This window comes from Dendropsophus ebraccatus, chromosome 9 (genome assembly GCF_027789765.1).
Source record: "Dendropsophus ebraccatus isolate aDenEbr1 chromosome 9, aDenEbr1.pat, whole genome shotgun sequence".
Lineage (NCBI taxonomy): Eukaryota > Metazoa > Chordata > Amphibia > Anura > Hylidae > Dendropsophus > Dendropsophus ebraccatus.
The window spans coordinates 87904757-87931350 of record NC_091462.1 but is presented as its reverse complement, the minus strand read 5'-3'; the positions used below and the strand labels follow the sequence as shown (position 1 = coordinate 87931350).

The 26594-nt window shown below is 43.9% G+C and overlaps 2 protein-coding genes across 3 annotated transcripts; one reads left to right on the top strand and one right to left on the bottom strand.

Annotated features, from left to right (window-relative positions):
• METTL9 (methyltransferase 9, His-X-His N1(pi)-histidine) lies at positions 1 to 25081 on the bottom strand. 2 transcript variants are annotated; one of them, XM_069981977.1, is made up of 5 exons: positions 24785 to 25081; positions 20990 to 21180; positions 20383 to 20592; positions 19667 to 19851; positions 1 to 645 (listed from the first exon to the last, which is right to left on the bottom strand). In XM_069981977.1, the coding sequence occupies exons 1-5, from the start codon at positions 24929 to 24931 to the stop codon at positions 443 to 445; spliced, it is 936 nt and encodes a 311-aa protein (XP_069838078.1). In that variant the 5' UTR covers positions 24932 to 25081; the 3' UTR covers positions 1 to 442. The 2 variants fall into 2 exon arrangements, with proteins under 2 accessions (XP_069838078.1, XP_069838077.1); XM_069981976.1 differs by having other exon boundaries at positions 24773 to 25077.
• Positions 1767 to 18283, top strand: IGSF6 (immunoglobulin superfamily member 6). Its single transcript, XM_069981978.1, has 6 exons — positions 1767 to 2025; positions 10008 to 10334; positions 11791 to 11894; positions 14318 to 14377; positions 14463 to 14543; positions 18156 to 18283. The coding sequence occupies exons 1-6, from the start codon at positions 1890 to 1892 to the stop codon at positions 18207 to 18209; spliced, it is 762 nt and encodes a 253-aa protein (XP_069838079.1). The 5' UTR covers positions 1767 to 1889; the 3' UTR covers positions 18210 to 18283.
• Positions 25082 to 26594: the final 1513 nt, after the last annotated feature.

Genomic DNA, 26594 nt, shown 5'->3' with positions numbered 1-26594 from the left:
TAGTCTTTGGACGCTTTATTGACATGATTAAAAAAACATGTGCTTTTGGCATGTAGATCGTACAGGGTTTTCTCACAAGATTCTGACATCTCATGTTATAGATTTTTATTGCAAGAGTTGGTTTCTCGTAGTAGACATTGAATTCTCACAAGGAACAACGTATATAACAACATTTGATTGATGCAGCGGACGGTTGTTCTGTCACATAAAAATATGTTCACTTTTGCTGGAAAAAGGTAGCACAGTTGAGTCAATTAAAAAAAGATTCCTATTGGAGATTCTGTACATGTACAAACACATAGACACTCACATATATAGTTATATATCAGTCATATAAACATGGCCCTGTAGGAGATACAAGTAGATTTTGGCCTCGAGGATTATTGATTCGCCTTGGGCAAACTTTTCTTCTGGTCCAAGTGAGATAAGGACGTCGAGTTTCCTACACCGGCCGGAGAATGAAAACCGCATCGTCCAAAACATAATAGTCATTGTACATATCACCTTCACATAAATAGGGGAGTCTGGTAAACGCCTCAACGACAAACCCTGCTTCCTGGAAGACGGCAGCCAGGCTGTTCACTTGTTCCTCCCATATGGATCCGTTTACTTCCATGATTTCCGATGGCTTCTCCCATTTGCCTCCTATTGGTATACAGGACAGGAGTGTATTAGCATTTATGTTGTGTCAGGCTGCCAGATACATACTAAATAGCTTAGGATTATACAACATACAATCAACAGTCCAGGCTAAACATATCCACTTCAACGTCTTGTGTTTGATTACTCATATAGCCAATAAATCTATTGATAGGCAAAGACAAGGAGTATGATAAGCACTGGCAGTGTACCCCAAAATGGCAGGATCTAATGGGTATAAACCGCATTTAAAAAAAAAAGTTTTTTTTGGGAACTTATCTAGAGATTTTTGGAAGCTGGAGGAGAGCACCAGTTTAGTACCAATATGCAAACAGGATCTTGTCTTTTGGAGTACACTGCCAGTGTCCATCATACCCTTGAATTTTGCCTAGCCTTACTGACAATCCATGGAGATTCCAGATTTCCTAGTGAAAAAGTGGTGACATACTCCAGTCTATGCCTTTCACTGGGCTGTGCCTAACTAGTATTCCTTAGAAGGGGCTGGCCAGGGCGGAGGGGTGCACTGAGAGTGGTAGGAAAGATAACTGTTAGCCGACAGCTATTTGAAGGTGTATGGCCACCTTAAAGGGGTATATCACAAAAGAATTCTATTTTATTAAAAAATGTTTAAGTCTTCCAGTATTTATCAGCTGCTGTATGTTTTGCAGGAAGGGGTGTTTTGCTGCCACCTCCATGTCAGGAACAAATCCCCATAGAAAACCTTTCCTGCTCTAAAAACAGGAAAGAATTCCACTTCCTGTAGGGTATAAAGCAGCTGATAAGTACTGGAAGACTTGAGATATTTTTAATAGAAGTAAATCTCTGGAACTTTCTGGCACCAGTTGATTTGAAAGCAAGACATTTTTGGTGAACTACCCCTTCAAGGCTCTCTTTTGCACATGGTGCATGGTAATCTCCATACCCACTTCCTGTAATGTGTCCTGACCTAGCAGTTACTACAGACAGATTTTCACTGACAACAGAGGGCAGATTGGAAGGAAGGGAGACACCTAGTGGTCAAGACTTTAGAGCTATTTTTCTAGGGTCATTTTTGGTTAATGAAGAGATTTACAAATATGATAAGAATGGCTATCACATGACGGGAAGTTGCTTAAAACAACAATTACCACTTAAGTGTTCTTTTCACAATAAAAGGGACCAAAACACAACAGCAGAGTTAAAGCAATACGATTTATAGCGAAGCATATCAAACAGCAAAGACTGTTACCAGGAAGTGTCACAACCTCTACATGAGATCTCCAACACGGACGGCTATCACAGCCAGTTCCCCTTTCAGAAGTAATGAGCCGAGACAAGAAATGGACACAGGCAGCTTAGGAGGATGCATTTTTCTTCATTTCATCCTTATATATTATCACTATACTGGTAAGTGCAATGTATACTATGGTTCTATATGAAGGATCTTTGGCACACTGGCACAGCCATAGGACATTAGTGCACCCAGCTCTCGTACAAACTTTGGGGTTAAAGGTAACTTGTGATATTCAAATCAGTTGTTGGAGATAGCCTGGAGCTTCTAGTAAGAGGGGATGTTTAATGATATAAGCAGCAAAGTGTATTTTGAAGCAATAACAGTTCAGCTACTGTATGTATGTACTGTGTATGTTGGGAACAGAAGTCAGATTAAGAAGTATTGTGTAAAAGTACTGGAGATTTTAGAGAGTAGAGGCTGCAAGCTCAGTGGTTCCATATAGCAAAGACAGGTGAACTGGTACAGCTTTAGACCTTACTGCTACCTGAGCTGTAGAGGCCCCTCTGCCATAGAGGTACCAGTCTTATAAGTGGCACATGGCAGGTGAGGGCTCCGCTATAGATATTGCATTGGGGACAGATACTGTTATATATGACTCCTGATCAGGTTGGGAAATCTCACACAAGCCAAGTGGTCCCTGCTGCAGATATCGAGGGGTGTATTCACAGAGCAGGGCTCCAGATGGCGACCAAAATGGTCGCCAATGCGACTGATATCTTGCAAATGGCGCCCAGATTTATTAATCTGGGCGCCATTTGCGACTGGCCCCGGCGGCGGCTGTCTCTTTAAGGACTTCCGCACGCTGCACCGAAGCACGTGGCGCCTCTGCGGCCGTCCGTCCAATGAATGACGGACGTGCTGGATGACGTGTGCGGGGACACGCTTCTCCAGTGACGTCATCCAGCACGTCCGTCATTCATTGGACGGACGGCCGCAGAGGCGCCACACTCCTCCTGCGCATCTCTCCCGCCTCTCCTCACCCGGCGGTTCTTCAAGTGCACCCCAGCGGCACCAATTTGTGGATAGTGTGTGTGAGTACAACCGGAGGGACGGCAGGGGTGGCAGCCGGCCACTAATCTGTGTGGGGGGACCGCGGCCTGGGCGGCTGATTGGTAGTGTCTGTTGTGATGGCGGCCAGGTGCGGTAGTCAGTGCGTGTGGGGTGCGGGGGTATGTATAGACTGCACAGTACCACTTCCCTCAGTGTCTGTATATACACTGCACAGTACCACTTCCCTCAGTGTGTGTGTATGTATACACTGCACAGTACCACTTCCCTCAGTGTCAGTATGTATAGACTGCACAGTACCACTTCCCTCAGTGTCTGTATGTATACACTGCACAGTACCACTTCCCTCAGTGTGTGTGTGTATGTATACACTGCACAGTACCACTTCCCTCTGTGTCTGTATATACACTGCACAGTACCACTTCCCTCAGTGTCAGTATGTATACACTGCACAGTACCTCTTCCCTCAGTGTGTGTGTATATACACTGCACAGTACCACTTCCCTCAGTGTCAGTATGTATACACTGCACAGTACCACTTCCCTCAGTGTCAGTATGTATACACTAGGGCTGGGCGATATGGCCTAAAATTTATATCACGATATAATTTGATGCATGCACGATATAACGATATATCACGATATATAAAAAAAATTTTTTGTGTGTATACTCACCCCCCCTTGCAAGTCATCAGCCTTCCCCTGTGCCAGTGATCAGCCCTCCCCTATGCCTTCAGCCCCCTTTGTGCCAGTTATCACCCCCCTTGCCAGTCATCAGCCTTCCCCTGTGCCATCAGCCCACCCTGTGCCAGTGATCAGCCCTCCCCTGTGCCATCAGCCCCCCTTGCGCCAGTCATCAGCCCCCCTTGCCAGTCATCAGCCCCCCTTGCCAGTCATCAGCCTTCCCCTGTGCCATCAGCCCATCCTGTGCCAGTCATCAGCCCTCCCTTGTGCCAGTCATCAGCCCTCCCTTGTGCCAGTTATCACCCGCCTTGCCAGTCATCAGCCCCCCGTTGCCAGTCATCAGCCCCCCCCCCCCCCCCCAGTGCCAGTCATCTCCCCTCTCAGTTTTCCAGCCATTTCATGTGCCAGCCATCATGTCCCCCCAGCCAGGGCCATCATCAGCCCCATGCCAAGCCATCTGCCGCCCCCGACCCCTCTGCTACTTACCTTTCCTGCAGGGCTGGCTGATGGAGTCCGCGAGGCGAGACGGGCCGCGTCTTCTTCCCAGCATGCACTGGGAGACCTGACGTCACACGCATCAGCGCGCTGACGATGCGTGAACGGAAGGCCCTGCAGCGCGGTACCACAGAGCGGTAAGTGAGAAGCTTATTCACTACCGCTCCGTGGTATATCGCGATATGACGATATGCCAAAAATCTATATGGTCAACCGAATTGATGACGATATTTTGGCATATCGTTTATATCGCCCAGCCCTAGTATACACTGCACAGTACCACTTCCCTCAGTGTGTGTGTATAAACACTGCACAGTACCACTTCCCTCAGTGTCAGTATGTATAGACTGCACAGTACCACTTCCCTCAGTGTCTGTATGTATATACACTGCACAGTACCACTTCCCTCAGTGTCTGTATGTATATACACTGCACAGTACCACTTCCCTCAGTGTCTGTATGTATATACACTGACTCAGAACCTGACTTGTAGACCACCTCACACATTCTAGTGGACTGTATATTGTTGTCAAGTTGCAAGCTTTTAAGTTCAAGTTCAGAAGAGTAAGCCTCATTAAAAGCTGAAGTACTGAGTCAGACTGTATATGGTTGTCAAGTTGCAAGTTTCCATGTTGAACGTTTTCAAACTAAGAAAAGAGAGAATCTAAAGGAGGAGGATGCCGTGGCCTCTGCACACAGTAAGTCCCATTTAACATAACATTAATTTTACATGTTTTAAAATGTTGGCGACCAAATATTCTATTTGGCGCCTAAATTTTTCAGGTTAGGAGCCAATGGCTCCTAGGTAAATTTTTTAGTCTGGAGCCCTGCAGAGTACAGCCATGGAAACACAAGCGTCTTGCCGTGACTTATTTTAGCAAATATATTAATGTGTTAATAAGCTCTAACTTAGTTTGCCCTCTCTATTGGGTACAATGAAAGTTCTCCATAACCTGGTTTTTAAAGTGTATAATTATTTGTCCACTTCAGTTGAGCCTGAATGTTACAATCCCCCCCCCCAACATGAGGAACAAGACAGTAGCAAGTCTGTCTACAGAGTTCCTGGATTAAAAGGGAAACTAACAGCAGTTTCCATACATAAAATCTACTGTTATGGTGTTGTAGTGTTTTTCGTTTGAACCTTTTGTATGTAGAAACCTGCTGTTAGTTTCCCTTCGACCCAAGGATGGGGAACCCTTGGCACTCCCACTGTTGCAAAACTACAATTCCCATAATAGCTGGACAGGCAAAGCTGAGCTGCCGCAGGTGGGAGCAGGAAAACAGACCCCTGGCTAGATGTGTCTAATTATCAGTAGTCCATACATACCTTTTTTACTTGAAAGAGAAGTTCCATGAAATAAAAAAAAAAGAAACAGGAAGGCAGGGGTGTGCGGGAACATATTGAACAAAGTATACTTATCTATCCCTATGCCCCATAGTGCCGATGTGGGGTCCAGATGACAGCCACCAGTGGCTGTCATTTAGAGAAGGTGGATTCAAGTGGGTACAGAGGCAGTGAAAAAAAGGATGTGGAGAATAGAGATAATGGCACTCCATGGACTTGGTGGTGTGCGTGGAGGAAAATAATATAAATGCATATGTATAGAACCTATCACCCCTCCACCTTCCCTGTATCTATCCCCTCCTTGGTTGAACTTGATGGACTTGTGTCTTTTTTCAACCTTATTAACTATGTAACTTCCATACACATCAAGCGAAGCCAAATCCCAGCACTCAGGACTTCTGAAGAACCTTGAAGTTTAATGTAGAATCACATATCACAATATAGATTATATCTGAACAATGTGATATGTGATTCTACAATAACCCTCAAAGTTCTTCAGAAGTACTGAGTGCTGGGATTCGCCTTAACCAGAGGATGTTAGCTGTAAGCTGGACTTGCCTGGGCTTTTACAGCACTAGGGAACACCCCCTGGGCACTTATGCCTAATTCAATTATTAATAAAAAAAAAAGAGCTGCTTTCCTGTTGGCAGGTCCATTATAAAGCAGATTTTTTTTCTTTTTTCGCCAGTAATGTGTTACAGTAAAACAGCGGTGCTGATGCTCCTCTTACCAGATGGCTTTATTGGCACAATGGTTGGGCTGCTTGCCCACATGACTGGTGCAGTGATGGTCCAGGACCACAAAACAGCAGCTTAGCTGTAGGATATGGACAGTCACAGGGGCAAGTAGTGGAGCTGAAATGGCTTTATACTGTGCAGATAAAGCAATCCAGTAAGAGAAGCATCAGTGTGGCTCTCACTATAGCATGCCATTGGCCAGCAGTAAAAAAAACTTCTGCTTCAACCATTTCTCCATTTTAATTTTTTTTAGTTCTAGAAAGCAAAACTGACTAGAACAATAGGATGATTATTAAAATAAACTTTGCACTAGGACCTAAATCATCTGCTTTCCAGTGACTTCGTGTCTTTCCAAGCAGAATTTTCAGAGAAAGTGCAAGACGAAGTCTGATATTCTTACTTCTTTGAATCTTACAAATAAAGTTGAAGTGCTAATAACCATGGTTTCAAGGGGCTGCAGGAGGCTTTTTTTTTTTACTTTAATACTTTATTTTTCTTCATTTACCTAAACAACAAATATATAAAAGGGCCACAATCATGGCAAATCCAGAGAATACAAAAGGTGAAGCATAAATAACAATATCATATCAATATGCCGTAAAACATCTTTACAATAACACAAACTAAAATCCCCTTACTACTATTCATAAAAAAAGAAAAGAAAAAAGCAGAAATCTATAACCCACCCCTAGGAGGAAAAAGGAATAGGAGGAGGCCAAACCCCCCCCCCTTTTTTTTTTTTATAACAATTAATGCATATCCTCAATTGGACCTTCTATTTTCCCACTTCTCCCATATCTTATAGAACCGGACCAGCGATTTACTGTATTGCTTTCTAGCCATGCATTTTTCGTAATTGTAAACTTTACCCACCAAGAGCACCCATTCCCGGAGAACCGGAGAGGAAACTCCCATCCAATACCGGGAAATAAGAACCCTCGCCAGGGCTGTAAGCTTATTAATAATCCTGCTATCCGCTGTCTCTACCGAATATGCCCCCATTAATATAGAAAAAGGAACTTCTTCCACCATCACTCCCATTTCGTTTTTCATATAGCTCATTACATCACTCCAAAAGACCTGAATAGACGGACAACCCCAGATAAGATGAAAAAAATCTGCATGTTCTTGCTGACACTTTGGACATTTGGAATCCTCCCTAGGCTGAATTAAGTATAATCTCTCCGGAGACAGGTACACTCGATAGGCGATCTTCACCAGGATCAGACGATGAGAAGCGCTCAAAGAGCTTGATTTAAGATTCCGCCTCATCGCTTCCCATTGAAGATCACCAATCTCACCTATCCTTAGAGCCCACTTTTCCCTCATCTTAGATAAATATGGATTGCTCCTCTCTCGAACCAGATATCTGTAAATTCTGGACATTACCTTCTTCCCCTCAGGGAGTGACCTTAAGTAATCGAAAAAAGGATGTGATTCAACAGGCCAGCTATCCTCACCAGAACATTTAAAAGCATCAAGCACCTTCACCCTATAGTGCTCTTTGCACTCCTCAAAAGAGATCAGAGTGCTCTCCACTACCAGCTGATTAATACACTTAAGACCCTTATTTATCCAAAACCCAGCCTCTGGAATTTTAAGAAATTCTTTAATAGTAATATTGCCCCATAGTGACGAAAATTCAAAATGTGCTTTATGATTACATATTATTTTCAAGTGCTTCCAAACATTACAGTATTTATTAACTTGTGTCAGAATTCTATACCCACCAAAACCAGCGTCTGCCCCCACCATTGCATCATCAAAACCCCACTTAGTGTGATCCATAATATATCTTAGAATTGGAAAACTCTTCCCCCTATTAAGCTCCTGTACCCCAATTGCCAAATAATAAATAAAAAAATCAGGCACTCCAAAACCTCCATCCTCCAGCCTACCCGTTCAGTTTTTATATTTAAGTCTGGGCTTACCATTCCATATAAAGTAGTTCAGCATCCTAGTTAGTTTTTCGAGTATAAAAAGTAAATTACTTGTGGCAAAATCACCATTTTAATTAAAGCCATCCGATCAGCCATAGAAATGGCTAATTGTGACCAAAAATCCAACTTACCCTTAATTCTGTTTCGTAAAGGGAGTAAATTTAGTCCAGGGAAGTCCTCAACCTTACTAGAAACCCGAACACCCAAATATTCGAATGAGCCCCCTGGAGGAACCACCAAAATATTAAGTTCCCTAAACGAGACATCTGATTCGAGAGGGAGCAAGGCAGACTTACTCCAATTAACTTCCAGGCCCGATACAGAGCCAAAGCTGTCCACCAGCCCCATAGCCTTCTGAATTTCATCCCTTCCGCCCCTGATGAATAATAAGATATCATCGGCATATAATAAAATTTTTTCCTCTTTGCTTCTGAGCCCAAACCCCAAAAATTGCTGTGACGACCTTATAAGGGAGGCCAGTGGTTCTATATAAAAAACAAAAAGAAGGGGGGAGAGAGGACATCCCTGTCTGGTGCCTCGAGAGGGAGAAAACCATTCAGATGGATCATTATTAATCATTACTCTAACCATAGGGAGGGAATACAGCAATTTTACCCAAAAAATAAAATTTTCGCCTACCTCAAATCTCTCCAAGACTGTCCAGAGAAACCCCCACTCCACCCTGTCGAAGGCCTTAGTGGCATCAATCGACAGGATGGAGCGGGGGACACCCACATCTAATTGCAGATTGGCAAAGACTCTAGATATATTATCCTGTATGAATCTGCCTGGGACAAATCCCGTCTGTTCTGCTCCTATCATATTGGGCGCTACCTCTGCAAGTCTCTGAGCCGGAACTTTAGCTAAGATTTTACAATCAGTATTTAGTAAAGATATGGGACGATAAGAATCAATTTTAGTTAGATCTTTATTCTTTTTCGATATTAATAGTATGCTAGCCTCACGCATAGAGCGAGGGAGAAGGCCCAACCTACAAGATTCCTTAAAGGTCTCCAAAAGCTTAGGAAGAAGAATATCATGAAACTCTCTGTATAACTCAAAGGGTAGTCCATCTGTTCAGGGCGATGAGCCACCCCTAAAACTGTTCAGCGAGCGTGTAAGATCTTCCACCGAATTATTTTTTGATCAGGATTCGTGGTAGGAATATCTAGACCCTCTAACAGTGCTTTAATCTCAGCCTCATCCGTCTGTTTATCGGACCTGTACACCTCCTGAAAATGTTGTAGGACAATACCATGGATCTCAACTGGATCGTGAGTCTGCTTTCCCTGCTTGTCAGACAACAAGGTTATACATTTCTTAGGTTCTTGATTCTGAACTATTCTGGCAAGATGTCTCCCAGGCTTACCCCCCTCAAGAAAACGGGTCTGCCCCTGGAAGAAGGATTTTTGCTGAGCCTTTGCTAGTAACAACTCTGCAAATTCATCCTGCAGGAGGCTTAAAAATCTAATAGTTTCCATAGCTGCTGGTCTAACGGCATCATCCTTTTTGTTAATGGCTTTCTTAGTGTGAACATGCTGCATGGCCCTGCCAATAATGGGGCATGTTATATACCTGCCATCTGTGCAATGTACGGTAGACAACGTATTCCAAGTAAAAAAAGACTATAAAAGTAGAGCTAACATCCTTATTTTCCTAGGAATATATGATAAACCAAACCATGCTGACAATGTATTACGTGAAAGTCTTGGGAATTTACCAATGAGAGAGTAAACTTCTCGTCATCCAAATGTATGAATGAAACAATCCATGGTTAATGGTGGAATTGGCCAAAGTTACCGATGCGTTTATGGCCTTCTTAGGATTTGACATGAAAATAATACACAGGGTTTGGAAACTGAATGTTGCATTGTGTTTGCTCTCTAGGTGTCAGGAGCTGTTCGGTGACAGTGAACCAGGCTGAGTATTTGGAAGTGTTATTGAATCAGGGAAGCGCCAATGTATCATGCCAATATAAAACCATCAACTGTACTGGTGAAGCGGAAATCTTCTGGTTTCGTTATCTTGCTTCTACATACGAAACACTAGGCAAACCTAAAATAACAGTGTGGAAGGCAGCTGGTAACACCCACATAACTATCAACAACATAGAACTTAAGGACAGTGGAATATATGTGTGTGGCATTGCTTTCCCAATATCCAACAAGACCATGTCCAAGATCACAGGACAAGGGACAACGCTAACAATACAAGGTAAAGTGACGCACTGGCTGTGACCTAACAATGGTAGGGCAAAGATATTAGGACCATCTGATGGAAAGATCCCTCCGCTACTAGGCAGTATTTCCCTTTCCCTTTTATGTAGGGCTAACGCAGATAAGGATCAGATTATGATTATTCTGGATCAGATGTATGTACTGATAGCTGGGAACTAGCTGAAGTCTTGTGGTGTCATCACAGGAATGTACCGAGTTGCACAATCAGTGTGAGTCTATGTCTACAGAAGGATCACAGACTGTGGCAATAAGCCGCTGCTGCTTTGTGCAATCTTAGAAAGCAGAGGGAAATCCAATGGCTATGAGAATGTGATGGAGGAAAGAAGAAAGTCGCTACCTTGTGTGTAGATCACATGATGGTAAATGGTTAACCATAACTCAAACTGGTGCAATTTCTGACATCTGAGTTAAAGGGGTTGTCCTCACATTAAATTTATTTACATAATATAGCACCCCCCTGATGTTCAGAATGTATAGTAATGTCCCTTTATGAGCCGAGTGCTGGAGGACACCCATGCTCCCTCCCTTCAGCCATGTTCACAGCAGGGCAGCCAAGAGAAATCTCTTTCTGACACATCTGCTGAGAAAGAATCAGTAACAGGCAGGTAAACAGGGACTATACTGTCAACTGGCATAGGGGGTAGGAGACTAGAGGGCCTTTACATGGGACGGTTATCAGCCAGGAGCATTGCTAGAAACACTCCTTCGGCCAATTACCGGCCTGGGTAAAAGTGACAACGATCAGCTGAGGACCGATCCTTAGCTGATCGTCTCTTTAGAGCAGGCTTCGAAATTTACTGATATTGGCCGCAAATCTTTCTGTGTAAACAGGGAATGTGCGGCCAATAATGATAAAGAGAAACTGGCAGCACGGATATACCTAGATCTGCGCTGTCAGTTTCCAGATCACAAGCAGTGCATACTTACCTTCTGCGTGGTTTGTGATCCGGCATCCATCTCTCCCATCCTCTGGCCACTGCTTTATATCTTCAGGCACCGCCTCCTTCAAAATCATTGGCAGCCGGAGGAGGCGAGGCCTGAAGCTATAGGATGGGAGAGCCAGTAGAGCGGGATGCCAGATCACAAGCAGCGCAGATGGTAAGTATACACCCCTTGCAATTTGGAAACTGACAACACAGATATGTATATATCCATGGCTGCACAAACAACACGAGGAACGGCACTACAAATAAGCACTGATCTTGCTGACCAGCGCTCATTTGCGGCCGCCCAATGCCATTACATTAATTCTGTCCACAGCCCGTCCCCAGTAGCACAGATAAGCAAATGCATGAAGGGGGCACACAGAAGCAAAAATTCTGTATGCTATAAACATCTACAGCATTTTGCATTTTAGGATTTCTGGCATACAAATAATTTATGAGAAAACACCTTTGAAAATGAGTAATCCCACCATCTCTCTTCCATTGCAGAAAAACCTGATGTGACTGTCACACCTACCAACACTGCTTTACTAGTCCTGTGTATACTGCTTATTCTATATTGTATAGCAGTCTTTTCTTATTACTTCATTAAGGTAAATCTACTAAGATACCGGAGCATACATAACACTGGTGGGGGCTTGCAGTAGGCTAGTATTTTATCACAACAGGCAATGTGTATAACAGAACTGTAGAAAAAAGGACAGAGCAGCAGCCCCCATCTCTAAGAGGTGGATATCGGATAAGTGTCACTGGTGCCATTATATCTGTGACTCAGGAAAATAAAGAGAAGTGAGTATTACCTAAAGAGGCAAATATAGTTTGTAGAAATGTCAATATAATTTATTGAAGTATTACCTAAAGGGATGAACATAGTTTATAGAAGTAAGCAAAGATCTTGGACCACAAGAGGAAGATCTATTTCTGGATAGCTCTGTAAACCTAAAGCTGCAGCAGCTGGACATTACCTGATACCAGGCTTTAGGTTCACGTCACTTAGGGCCATCATTCCACCAGACGATTATCGTTCAGATTATCGTTCAATCATTCGAATCTAAACGATAATCGTTCGTTTGAATAGCAGTTAACGACTAACGACCGAACGAGAAATCGTTGATCGTTTAATAAGACCTGAACCTATTTTGATCGTTGCTCAGTCACAAATCGTTCGCATTGAATAAGAAGTCGTTCGGTCGTTCGCAGTAGTGACGAACGCAATAGAGACAACAAGACGACCGCAAGAACGATAAGTAACGATTATCTTTTCATGTAAATGGGTGAACGATTTCAGGTCTTTCGTAATAGCAGTCGTTTGGATTGTTTATAGTTAACGATTATGCGAGCGATAATCGTCCCGTGGAATAGGGCCCATAGCCAAGTTCTAAGAACTGCTGACCCACACCTGGGCTCTTGGACATGCAGGTTGCATGACCTAGAAAACTGCTGGTTTTATGTCCTGGCCACTGCCTGCGTCTAGGAGGTATTAGGAGTCCCCCAGCTCTGCCTCTCACCTATGGTCGGCAGCCCATTTAGCTGTCAACGATAACTGGGAGGCTCTCAATCCAGGGTGCTCAGTAAGACAAGGATGACAAGACTTCCCCTCCTAGAAACCTGTGGTGGCCAGGACACTGAACAGCAGCGTTTTCGGTCATGCAAGCTACATGTCCAGGAGCATAGATGTGGATCCACTTCCCTTAGTGACGTCTGATCAGCATTGTCAGCAGTTTTGATCGCTAAAAACTGCTGACAGGTTTCCTATAAGTGGATTTAAAGTTATAGCTGCAATTTAAAGGGTCATTTGTAAAATGTATGACGTGCCGATAAGACTCATCAAAAGTTTTGATTGTGCATCTGATTTAAATATGTTTGGTTTGGTTGTGCTTGTGAAGGAAAGGACAGTCCTTGAGCCCTTTGTCAAGCCACTTTCTACATTCACGAGATCAGCACTTGTTTGCAGTGCTTTTAGAAGGCACGATTAATAACATGGCTGGGCCACATGAACAACCACTACATTGTTTGTGTGGCCATTTAAATTTATTGCTATTGGCCGCACATCTCACTGCGTCAACAGAATGTGCAGCTGGTAGAATACATTTAATTGGCCACCCAAACCAGGCCATGCCATTAATCGTCACTTAAAAGGACCTTAAGGGTAGCTTCACACGTACCGTAATCGCTGCGTTTTTAACGCTGCGTTTTTGGTGCGAATTTTACATGCGAGTTTGATTTTCACATGAAAAATCATGTGAAAATCAAAACGCGCATGTACAAAACGCACCAAAAACGCACTATAAATGCAGCGTTAAAAACGCGATAAAAACACAGCGATACGGTACGTGTGAAGGCACCCTAAGACCGCTAGAATTTCCTCAGTACCCATGGACATAATTATTTTGTCTATTCATGGCTCGAGAAGTGATACATTTTATCACTTGCACAAAAGATGGAATCCAAGCCAGAATTCCAGCCCAAAATAGGACAGGTTCTTTAATTTTCAGATCTATTTATTGGAATAGACACCGATAAGGATAAACAGTTGTACTTTATACAGTGATCTTTGATGGTGTCAGTTCAGGTCATCAGACCTGTGGTTGGGCTAGGACTTGCCACCCCACCATGATACGGCCCACCATAATACGCAAGGGATCATGCATCGTAAACCTGGCCTAAGGGCGGGTTCAGACTGAGGAATTCTCACGGAAAATGTCAGCGGAATTCCGTCAGCTGTCCGCCCGCACATCTGGGCGCCTTTCCGCCGGCTCCATAGACACCATTCTATGGGCCGGCGTATTCCGCTATATTCCCCTAAAGTAGTGTCATGGAGCCGGCGGAAAAGCGCGTGGCAGTGCGGGCGGACAGCTGACGGAACTCCGCGGACATTTTCCGCGAGAATTCCTCAGTCTGAACCCGCCCTAATACTAACAACCCACTGAAAAAAAATTTGTGCCGTTTCCATACAAGTTTAGGAGCATACAAGTTTAGGAGCAAATTATTAACCAAAATTCTTAACATTTTGCAGTCAAAAGGTGGAATCTGGAAATATATACGAAACAAGCGCAGTTTTACAATAGGAGACGACGTAAGTGATGACAAATTTGGTCTATGTCAAACCACAATGAACACATCGTGGCCTAAAATACTATATATTTCTTCTTTTTTTACAGAAATCTTTCAGGACAAGAAGTGTATTTCACGCAATTGCAGCAGAGTATCGGAAGAGATATGATCGGAAAACGAAAAAACAAGTAAGTCAATGAAATCATCACGCATAACACAATAATATAGGCAAGCCCAACGTACCATGCATAAAAAAAATATGTAAAAATTTGCATTTTTCTAGGTTTGAAATTCTCTGTGTATAACAAAGATAGTCAATATATTAATTCACATTTACTATATGTTGGTATTATTTGCACGTTATAGGGCTTAGAAGTTTAGCAGCAAATTTCACGTACAGTCAGCGGCGGCAATCACGTACACTAACAGGAATGACAATTACGTACTATAACTGAAGAAACCATCACATACAGTAACAATGGCGACAATCAGATGCACTAGCAGTAGTGACTATTAGGTAAACTAAAAGTAATAAAGATCAGATACAGCAACAGGGGACAGGGACAAATATCAGCTACATTTACGGCTGACTATAGGCACAGAAACAGGAGATAAGGGAGACTATCAGGTACAGTAACAAGGGGAACAACAGTTGGCCATATACCACAGCTTAAAGAGTACCTGTCATTAAACTGACATGTTATATATAACAAAAAATAAAAGATGTCCAGCACCAATAGATCTAATCGCACGTTGAGGGCGATGGAGGTCCACAATCATGTTAAAGGAGAAGTCCGGTGAAAATTTTTATTAAAGTATTGTTTTGCCCCTCAAAGTTATACAAATAACCAATATACACTTATTACAGGAAATGCACATAAAGTGCTTTTTTCCCTGCACTTACTACTGCATTAAGGCTTCACTTCCTGGATAAAATGGTGATGTCACGACCCGACTCCCAGAGCTGTGCGGGCTGTGGCTGCTGGAGAGGATGATGGCAGGGGGACACTGAGGGATACAGGGCACTGGAGGGACACTAAACATCCCTCTGCCATCCTCCTCTACAGCAGCCACAGGCCGTACAGCTCTGGGAGTTGGGTCGTGACATCACCATTTTATCCAGGTAGTGAAGCCTTAATGTAGTAGTAAGTGCAGGGAAAAAAAGCACTTTATAAGCATTTCCTGTAATAAGTGTATATTGGTGATTTGTATAACTTTTGGGGGGCAATACAATACTTTAATAAAAAATTTTCACTGAACTTCTCCTTTAATGTGGGCCAGTTCACATGGAGTAAAACTGGCGGAATTCTCTGCCGCAGAATCCCGCCAGCCTCTGTCATATTGGCAGTCTATAGGAGGTTCGCACGCCTCTTTTCTTCGGACGAAAGAATGGACATGTCAATTCTTCTGAGCGGAGAGAGGAGGCGCGCGAGCATACCACAGACTGCAAGTATGACACGGAGGCTGGCGGGATTCTGCACCTAACAGTAAGTAGTCCAGCAGCATCCAGTTAGTGCAATCTTTAAATCTTCATTTTGAAGCCAAGTCCAAAATACGACAAAGTGAATACTTGACAAAGACCCCATGTGGGTTGAAACGTTGTATTCAGTACTTGGTTTCACAATAAAGGTTGCACTAACTGGATGCTGTTGGATTACTTGAATCATGTCCTTAGGTAAGTGAAGTTATTGAAAGCAGAAGGACTCACTGCTGAGATCCACTGGAATTACGATATATAGCCGGGGAGAGATTGGCTAATTCCTACAATGTATGTCTATGAGGCTACATTGTCAGAATTATCAAGTGGCCGGGAGTGGCTGCCTGATGACAAGTCAAAAGTTACTTTTAATGACAGGTTCTCTTTAATATTTTTGCCTTGTTATTTTAAAAGCCGCTGTAGCTTCTAATGCAGTTTTCCTCAACCAAAGTGAAAAGTGGATCCAGCAGGAAGAAACGTCCTTCTCATTTCTTCTGCATCAATTTCAGGCTTTTTTTGTTTAAAAAAATAAATCTTTGCGAGTGAAACCATTCCTTAAAGGGATACTCCAGCAAAAATATTTTTGAAAAATATGTTTCAAATCAACTGTTGTCAAAAAGTTTTAAAGATTTTTAACTTCTATTTAAAAATCTTAAAAGGAACCAATCAGCCCTTTTGGGCTGATATGGTTCCCTTGAGCATTGTATAAAGCACCTGGAGCGGCCCCTGGTGCTTTATAACGGAGAAAATTACTTTTATTCCCCGGCTCGTGACTAGATACGAGCAGGGAAATAGTCATGGTGGGCGGCTCCCCGCTCGTATCTAGTCACTGCGCTCTGCCTGTCAGCGCGCTCAGAGGGGATGACTGACAGGCAGAGAGGTCCGTTACTGGCCTTTCTGCCTGTCAATCATCCTGCCGAGCACGCTGACAGGCAGAGCGCAGTGACTAGTACGAGCGGGGAGCCGCCCACAGAGACTACTTCCCCGCTCGTATCTAGTCACGAGCCAAGGAACAAAAGTCATTTTCTCCGTTATAAAGCACCTGCTGCGGCCGTGGCCGGTACGTGCCGGGGCCTCTCCAGGTGCTTTATACAATGCTCAAGGGAACCATATCAGCCCAAACTGATATGGGCTGATATGGTTCCCTTTAAGTCTTCCAGTACTTATCAGCTGCCGTATGTCCTACAGGAAGTGGTGTTTTCTTTTCAGACTGACACAGTGCTCTTTGCTGACATCTCTGTCCGAGACAAGAACTGTCCAGAGCAGGAGAGGTTTTCTATGGGGAGTTGCTACTGCTCTGGACAGTTAATGTCTCGGACAGAGATGTCAGCAGAGAACACTGTGACACAATGAAAAGAAAACACTATTTTCTGCAGGACATACAGCAGCTGATACGTATGTGTAGACTTGAGATTTTTAAACAGTAGTAAATTACAAATCTATATACCCTTCTGAAGCTAGTTGATTTGTAAAAGATTTTCGCCAGAGTACCCCTTTAAGCCCATCCATTAAAAAAGGCCAGACAAATAGTCTGTGGGATTGTTCGCATGAATGATTCCACCAAAAATTTGCTACTATGCTTAAAGGAGAAGTCCGGCAAAAATGTTTATTAAAATATTGCATTGCCCCCCAAAAGTTATACTGTAAAGTAAAGTACTTTTTTCCCTGCACTTACTACTGCATCAAGGCTTCACTTCCTGGATAAAATGGTGATGTCACGACCCGACTCCCAGAGCTGTGCGGCTGTGGCTGCTGGAGAGGATGATGGCAGAGGGATGCTCAGTGTCCCTCCAGTGCCCTGTGTCCTTCAGTGTCCCCCTGCCATCATTCTCTCCAGCAGCCACAGCCCGCACAGCTCTGGGAGTCGGGTCGTGACATCACCATTTTATCCAGGAAGTGAAGCCTTGATGCAGTAGTAAGTGCAGGGAAAAAAGTACTTTATGAGCATTTCCCGTAATAAGTGTATATTGGGGTGACGGCACCCCGGTGATCAGTAAATGATGATCTATCCTGTGGATAGCTCATCAGTCTACTTTGGCAAGAAAAGCCCTTTAAGTGCACTGGGGTGTCCTGTCTTCTCTGACAGTAAATATCTGTGAAAAGAAGACTCCAGCAAAGGATAAAAGTGCATAGGTAGTTGGGAGCAATAGCTTCTGGACAACCACTATGGCAGCACTCTCTCATCTGGTCCTGGCATGTCCACCCATCACAAGGTTGCCTATTGATCTGACAGGCCACAGCTCATGGTGACAGTAGAGCCAATGTACTCATCACTGAACTATAATTTTTATTCTAACCCTAATATCCGACTCCTTCTTAACAGAATGAGGTAATTGAGGATGATGGAATCTACCAGAACACGCACGATCTGCATTGAAAACTGAAATAGCTCCTCAAAAGGCCTGAATATGACGGCCAAACAGCGCAATCAGAAAATATGTTAAGTTTAAATATTTTATTAATAAAATGTCACAAACCGTCATGTTCTTTCATTCTGATTTACGAGCCAGAAGAATTAGATATCACTAAAAATCCAGTGTTTTATGTTGTTAGAGAAAGCAAGTCCAGAACGTCATTTGTACAGGAGGAATATTCTCCTCATCACTGCGAGGGTTCAAAAAACTCCAACAGATAAAATATTTTGACATGTCAATTTTTTTTTTTTTGTTATAGGAACACTTTAAAGGCGTTATCCAGAGAAAATCTTTTTCTTTCAGATCAACTGGTGTCAGAAAGCTATATAGATTTGTATGTCTTCTCATACTTATTAGCTGCTGTATGTCATGCTAGAAATGTTGTTTTATACTCAGTCTGACACAGTGCTCTCTGCTGACATCTCTGGCCAAGACAGGAACTCTGCCTCAGTTTTCTATGAATCCCCATAAAAAACCCTCTCCTGCTCTGGACAGTTCCTGTCTTGGCCTGAGATGTCAGAAGAGAGCACTGTGTCAGACTGAAAATAAAACATTTCCTGCATGACATACAGCAGCTAATAAGTATGGGAAGACTTGAGATTTTTTTAATAGAAGTAAATTACAAATCTATATAACTTCCTGACACAAGTTGGTCTGAAAGAAAAAGATTTTCGCTGGATAACCCCTTTAATATGGATACATTGCAGGTTTTGTTTTTTTTCAGACACAGATCTATACGTTTTTTTATGTAAAATCTGCACAAAGCTGTCACATGTGGGTAACCCCATTGACTGGAGCTAATTTGCAATGGAACCAACAGCATATAAATATTCCAGGGTACGCAACAGATTTCTGGTGAGGATTATTTAATCCATGACAGATACATTATCATGTGAACATGTCCTTAGACTCATGGGAGCCAAGCCTCAGAGCCATTGTGCTGATACCATTTTATTTCCCATCTTTACCAAGTTTTGCTCTTCCTACGCGCCAGAAAAAGGTGTCAGAAAAAAATGCTCCCCGCTTGGAATTTGCTCCCGTTAGCCAATGCAGTTGGATTATTTTCCATTCACAAACAAGGCGTCCACAGTGTCCCCCACTATCACGGCATTTCCTATCTTATAGGAAATGAATGGACGGGGGCTCGGCAAGCATACAACAGCTTCATTTACTAGAGGGAAAAGAGGCCTATGTTCTTGTTTCAATGGGTCCCAGATGACGAATTTCCCCCAAACCATCTAGTTCTCCCTTATAATTCTGGGATAATCTCTCTAAATACAGAGCAAGCAATCACACTGGATGGTAATGGTGCAGCAGAGCAAAAGATTCGGTAATATATTTACTTTACCTGCTCTTCTCCACCGAATGTAAAATACCTTCCCACCCCAATGAGCATAGCAGGCGTAGTGAGGCTACTTACCATTCTCCACATAAGGGTGAAATGGCAGGACCAAGGCTAATATAACCCGACCTTGTGTTGGCTCAAGGACACTTCTCATCTCCTTCAGTAAGGTCACGGGCTGGTGGCAGCGATCAAGGAGGTTTAAGCAGCTAATGACATCGTACTGGAAGCCAGTGCGCTGCCATTCATCAATATTAAGTACTCTAAAAATGAAAAAACATGTTCTCATTTTATTAGGGGTTAAAAAAACAAAAAAAACACTGTTGGGTACTGGGTGAATCACAGCTTCTGTGAAGTAATGAGTGGTTTAAAGGGACACTACAAATTACTGCTGTTTTAGTTTCTCCATCTTCTCCCCATACACTTTCAAGTGCATTAACTTCTATGAAAAGACTCCCAGTGCACACAGCACATCCATCGTTATTAAGCCGGTCTGATCTTTGCTAAAAGCCTTGGAGTGCACTGTCCACATTAGGCTAGAGATCTTCAAGCTAAAGCTGAAGAACAGGGATCAGCCCTAGGGTCCCTTCATTCTAGTAAAGGGGTTATCCCAAGATAGCCGAGCAATGTTCTGACGTCCCATAGACAGTCAATGATGTGGTGGCCTATCTTGGGATACACCCTTTAATAGATGTTTCACCTCTCAGCTACCTATTGCTGAAAAAATGTCACACACGACAAATCATAGTCAAATTTTTTTTTTTGATTTTACGCACACAAGGAAAATAATATACCTGTACTTTTTCTTCTGAAGTTGCCAGATCATTGTCTGAGACATCTCTGTGACATAAATCTCCTCAAAATGTGGACTCATAACTTTGGTCACTTCACCATCTCCCGCACCCAAGTCCAATAGTCTGTGAGATTTCCATTCTGGGCCAACTTTGAGGAGTCTCTGGAACTGCTCCGGTGAAAAGACAAACATTGACCCCCTTCCAAGGAGTCTAAGGACAAAGGAGAGAAGGTCAGACGTGGATACAACTTCAACATAAGTCACGATCATACATCTGCTTTGTAAGCATCATGTGATTCTGCTTCATAGTCAAAAACCTGTCAAATAATAATCTATACAGAACCCATAATGGACCTTTTTCATTCAGATCACAAGGCATCACAAGAAACACACGTCTCCTCGCCTACAGACATATCGCTCTTCAGTCATAAGAAGGACATCTAGTGCTCACAATAGCCATCAGTACATACAATGTGACTACGGCAGATCACATACCCCTATGGACTACACTTTGTAAGGGCTGTATAAAGGAGTTTGTAACAAGCAGGCGTAGTCGTATGGGCCACACTGGAAGAGTCTTTTTATATGGAGGCAGCATATCATCTCACCCATTGATGGAGGTTCTGGACATAAACATACTGAAGACGGAGGACATGAAAGAGTGGTAAAGCTGTATAGACAACCAGCCGGACTTTTCAATGCTCCTGTTTAGGAAGGTCTGGGTCCCTTGATCCAGGAAGCTCTGGATGAATATTGGTTGAAGCTCTTCACTTAATTTCTCTTTGTCACATAAATACCACTGTAAAGAAAGACAGGACAAGTTAACAGGGTTTCATTCAAGTATAAATCAGCAGGGGTTAGTATTTGCTGGAAGTTTGTGTGGCCATTCGCTTCCTTTAATGCTGGCATAACATTTCGTAATTACACTGCGAGATGCAATGCTGACAAATCATCAAGCAAACATCTGGGATGCGACTAGTCACTGCTTTCTGCCTGTCAGCGCACTCTGTAGGATGACTGACAGGAAAAGAGGCTTCTAACTGGCCTCTTTTCCTGTCAATCATCCTGCAGAGCGCGCTGTCACCTGGGAAGTACAAGACTGATGTCCAGACAAAAACATGCAACATTGCTGATTTTATACATATATATTTTCTGACATTGGATGACATCTGCATCTACCACCAATCCACACGATTGCTGACAACCCAATCATACCAAGAGACCTATGACAGGATATCTACTTACTCACAAGCTTCTATTGTACAAACATTGGCTACAATTAGAGATGAGTGAACCTGGAGCATGCTCGAGTCCATCCGAACCCGAACGTTCGGCATTTGATTAGCGGTGGCTGCTGAACTTGGATAAAGCCCTAAGGCTATGTGGAAAACATGGATATAGTCATTGGCTGTATCCATGTTTTCCAGACAACCTTAGAGCTTTATCCAAGTTTAGCAGCCCCAGCTAATCAAATGCCGAACGTTCAGGTTCGGATCGACTCGAACCCGAACCCGGTTTGCTCATCTCTAGCTACAATATATTACAGAGCAGCAAATATATCGGGGGCTACTTTTCTACCATCTATATACTTTTTTGACGGATATGTTTGATGTTTTACAGAAAATATGATATGAACCTATCTATTAAAAGGGTTTCTGCTAGCAAGCATAGAATAGAAAGCAGCACTATGGGCGGCATTACAGGGGTAATCAATAACAAAATTATTTATCTGGTTTAACAGATGTTGTAGTGGTGTTAAAAGGAACCTATCAGCCCAATTGGGGTGATTTTGTTTCCTGCATCACTGTATAAAGCTGCTGGGCAGCCCGCGGCAAGTACCGGCTGCAGCAGCAGATTTATACGGGAGAAAATGAAGTTTTATTCCCCGATCTGGCAGCAGGCAGAGGCAGGGAGGTAGTCATCTGGGCGGCTCCTCACCCATGTGTAGTCACCACTCTCTGCCCGTCAGCGCATTCGGAAGGGATGATTGACAGGCAGAGTGTGGTGACTACACATGGGCGGGGAGTTGCCCAAATTACTACCTCCCTGCCCCTGCCTGCTGCCCGACCAGGGAATAAAACTTTATTTTCTTCCATATAAATCTGTTTAAACAATAATGTCTCCATGTGTATACAGGCAACGATTAAAAAAATTGTTTGTGTCATTGATTACATATTTTAAGCTGACCATAAGATCATTGTTAATCGTTCACTAAATATACACATCGTTCTCTCTTTTGTTGGGAGTAAGGGTGGGCTCACACTACGGAATCCGCACAGATAAGTTCCAAAGGATTCCATTGCTTGTACCCGCTCACGACGGCGCACATCTCCGCCCATCCCATAGATTCAATTCTATGGGCGGGTGAATTCTGCCTTCCGCAGAAAGAACAGACATGTCAATTCTTTTGGCAAACAGCGGAGTCTGCCCGCCCATAGAACAGTGTCTATGGAGCCGGCGGATATGCACACCGCCGTGACGGGTGCGAGTGAGAGAATCCGTAGGAGCTATTCTGTGCGGATTCCGTAGTGTGAACCTACCCGGGAGGAGTAAACAATCATAGTAACAATCACAATTAGAACCGTAACCAATGACTATTGTTCCGTGTGTTATGGTGAATGATTTCAGGTTGTTCCCAAAAGTGCTTGTTTGTGATCGTTTATCGGCGAAAATGAAGTATACAACCTAAACCCTGCCGGATATGAACTCTGATCTCCTAGATTGGCGATTGTTTACTACTGCTACACTGCTCAGTATAAAGTGGGTATAGGGTTGTGTAAATGATAGTTGGATTATTCTTGTGGCCCCTATGTCAATCGCCCGCAGCACATGCTCTATTACACAAGGCGAGGTGTCAAAAGCACGTGATCAGCCGACGAACAAGCTGATCCCTGGCCCTATCACTTAGGGTTCTCCTCTAATAGCGCTCTTACAAGGAGAGTAGCTGTCTGGATTACCTGTCCTGCTCTACAGACAACATACTAATGTGTAATGTTTTATATCTCCAGTGGTGGCGCTGCAGGATAGAGAACTTCTTTCATGTTTCAGCTGATCGCTGGGATCACACAAGCGAGTGTCTAAATTGGAGAATCGATTTCATAAAGTGTGATAATATAGCACTATATGTAATAGAAAATATCCGGTAATTTCACTACAACAAAAATACCCTGCACTCCAGGTCACTGCGCTTTATATTAGTAAAAAACAATCATGGTATCTTCTATACAATGCAAATGCATGGAACATCCTGACAGCCTGGTGACAAGGAGCCCAGGGCAGGAATGGGTGCGGTACAATTAAGCGTGAATAATGGTATAAATATATTTTTCCCAGAATCCTGTTTAAGTATCGAGTCCTATTCTTAAGTGTTACTGGATTCACCGAAATATAACATGTTCACAATAAAGGAATGAGCAAACGGAAGCAATGTGGAGCAGCTATTACAGACACAATGAATGCTAATAGAAATGTGCCTGGAGGTGACAGAGAACAAGCAGAAGCCGTCGCTCCTGCCCCTTGTGGCCTGACGGTGAGAAGTGCATGCCCGCGGTGTACAGCCGGCGCTGCTCTGCCAGACAATGAACAGGAGGAAGTCCCTCAATCTGCTAATGAACAATGACAGGGACACGTCACTCAGGCCTGTGATGTCTATGTGCCCCCTGCGTGCCTTCACATCAGCTCCTCCGCTGTATTGTGCTCGGCCAGTCAGGCTTGTAGCCTAATAGCTTATAATACACAGCTATAGCAATGAATGGGAGCACGCAAACAAAGAGGATGGATTCTAGATGTAGTGGGAGAGGTGACGTAAGACCATTTGGGGGTAGATCAGTAAAAGTGACTGAAAAGAAAACTTCAACGGGGGGAGATGAGGTCCTTATACCCCTGATATACCCCTGAACTGCAATGTTTAGTCTAAAAAGCAGCATATTGTTGATCTCCTAAGCCAGGCAAACCTTCGGCCCTCCAGCTTCGCTTTGGCTGTCCAGGCATGATGGGAATTGTAGTTTTGCAACAGCTGGAGGACCGAAGGTTCCCCATCCCTGTTCTAAACACTACGGCCTAGCAGATGTGTGATCAGTGGGGTTCAGACCGCCAAGACCCCCGCCAATCATAAAGGGGCTAGGTAAAGCTGGGCTCCCCCATTATACACCCCAAAACAGCGCCACCTCTGGTGGGAGGCTGCAGTGCATCTAGACATAAATGAATGGGGTATAGCCCCCCCTAATTCTCAGGGTTGCTGGGGGTCTCATGTCTAATTCCACATGGGACAATGCAAGTAAACTGACTAGGAGAAGAGGCCATCCCCCCAATGTAAGGAGGGCATGTATAGTGCCAGTCCCATAGACACAATGGCCGGCAGTCACCTGTCCCCCCTCCCCCCGGGCACACACCTGGTGGCTGACCTCCCAGTAAGGGGCCTGGTTCTGGCTCAGCATGTTCATATACAGGGATCTAGTCAGGTGACTCCTCAGGTACCGGCTGCTCCACATCTTCTTCACCACGGCCAGGCAGAGCACGTAGGTGAGTACCCAGCCGAGGAACACTTTCATCTGAGCAGCCTCGGCCGACGTCCCCCGGAGCCGAGCCCGTCCATGGCACACATCGGCCCGAAGAGGCGACTGATGGGTGGGAGGAGAGCAACCGTGCTGGGAAGGAGGGGTGAACCAGCCTGGAGAGGGGCGGAACCCTAGTCACAGGCTGTGTTTCCACACGGACGTTTTCCAGGTGATCACACGACTCGGGAGAGACTGCAGAGGGCGCTGTTGTTGCCGAGTAGCCTGGCTGTACTAAGGAAGCTTCCTCTATGGTGCACATTTCCGCTGTACACGTCTAGTGATGACGTAGCTGACGTCTTATCCCTAATAAGGGCGGGGAACCCTCTGCCCGCCAGCTGTATCCTGTCCAGGCATGATGGGAATTGTAGTTCTGCAACAGCTGGACGGCCGCAGGTTCCCTTACCCTGTCCTAATGGATGCCTATGGCAAAACTACAATTCCCATCAGGCATCAGGCTGAGGGGGCATTGTTCTGCTGAGAGCAAGTGGGATGCTGCTGTTTGATACATACACAATAGCAGATCTATTTCATTATATAACTGTAACAGGGGGCAGATTATAATGAGAGGAGTCTGGGCTGATAAAGAACACACCTGCCCATTGAACATATCTGCCAACTGGGTATAAACTCCCTAAGGACATACCTGCTTACAGGGTAGAGACTATACCTGTAGAGATGAGTGGACCCATACCACAGAAGTCAGCTCCATGCCCAAACCCACATATCCGGCTACACGAATTTTGTTTCCTTGAAATCAACTCGTCCCAGAAAGTGCCAGAGATTTGTAATTTACTTCTATTAAAAAATCTTAAGCTTTCCAGTACTTATCAGCTACTGTATGTCCTGCAGGAAGTGTATTCTTTCCAGTCTAGATTGCCGAAAATGTTTTTCTGTAAGGATTTGCTACTGCTCTGGACAGTTCCTGACATGGACAGAGGTGGCAGCAGAGAGCACCGTGTAGGACTGGAGAGAATACACCACTTCCTGCAGAACACACAGCAGCTGATAAGTACTGGAAGACTGGAGATATTTTAATAGAAGTAAATTACAAATCTCTGGCACGTGCTGGGACCAGTTGATTTGAAAGTTGTTTTTTTTTTTGTGAACTAACCCTTTAACCCCTAGATGACCCACTGAGATGCAAGTGTGCCGGGCTCTTCAAATCTGAAGACAGTAAATCAGAGGACTCTTTACACCATCTTTAGCAACTCCTTATTTATAATTCAAAGAAACCACTAGTAATATTACACTGTACTTGCTGCAGTGGGTCTCTGTATTCCAAATGTAAACCCACAGGTAGACATTTGCTTTATGGGGGATCTAAAGTGCAGAAGTAGAGAGATGGTATTAATGTGACCACTGAAGTGGGGTCCGACTGTGACTGACAGAAGAAGATGCAGGGACCTGCTGTAACCACTGTGATGACAATACAACTAGAGAGGCCACTAATGTGATGATAGGACAACCAGAGAGGGCACTGATAGGGCGACTGGAAAACCAAACAGGGCCACTAATGTAATTACGGGACAACCAGAGAGTCCACTAATATGGTGACAGGATAGCCAGAGAATCCACTAATATAATGACAGGATAGCCAGAGAGTCCATTAATATGGTGGCAGGATAGCCAGAGAGTCCACTAATATAATGACAGGATA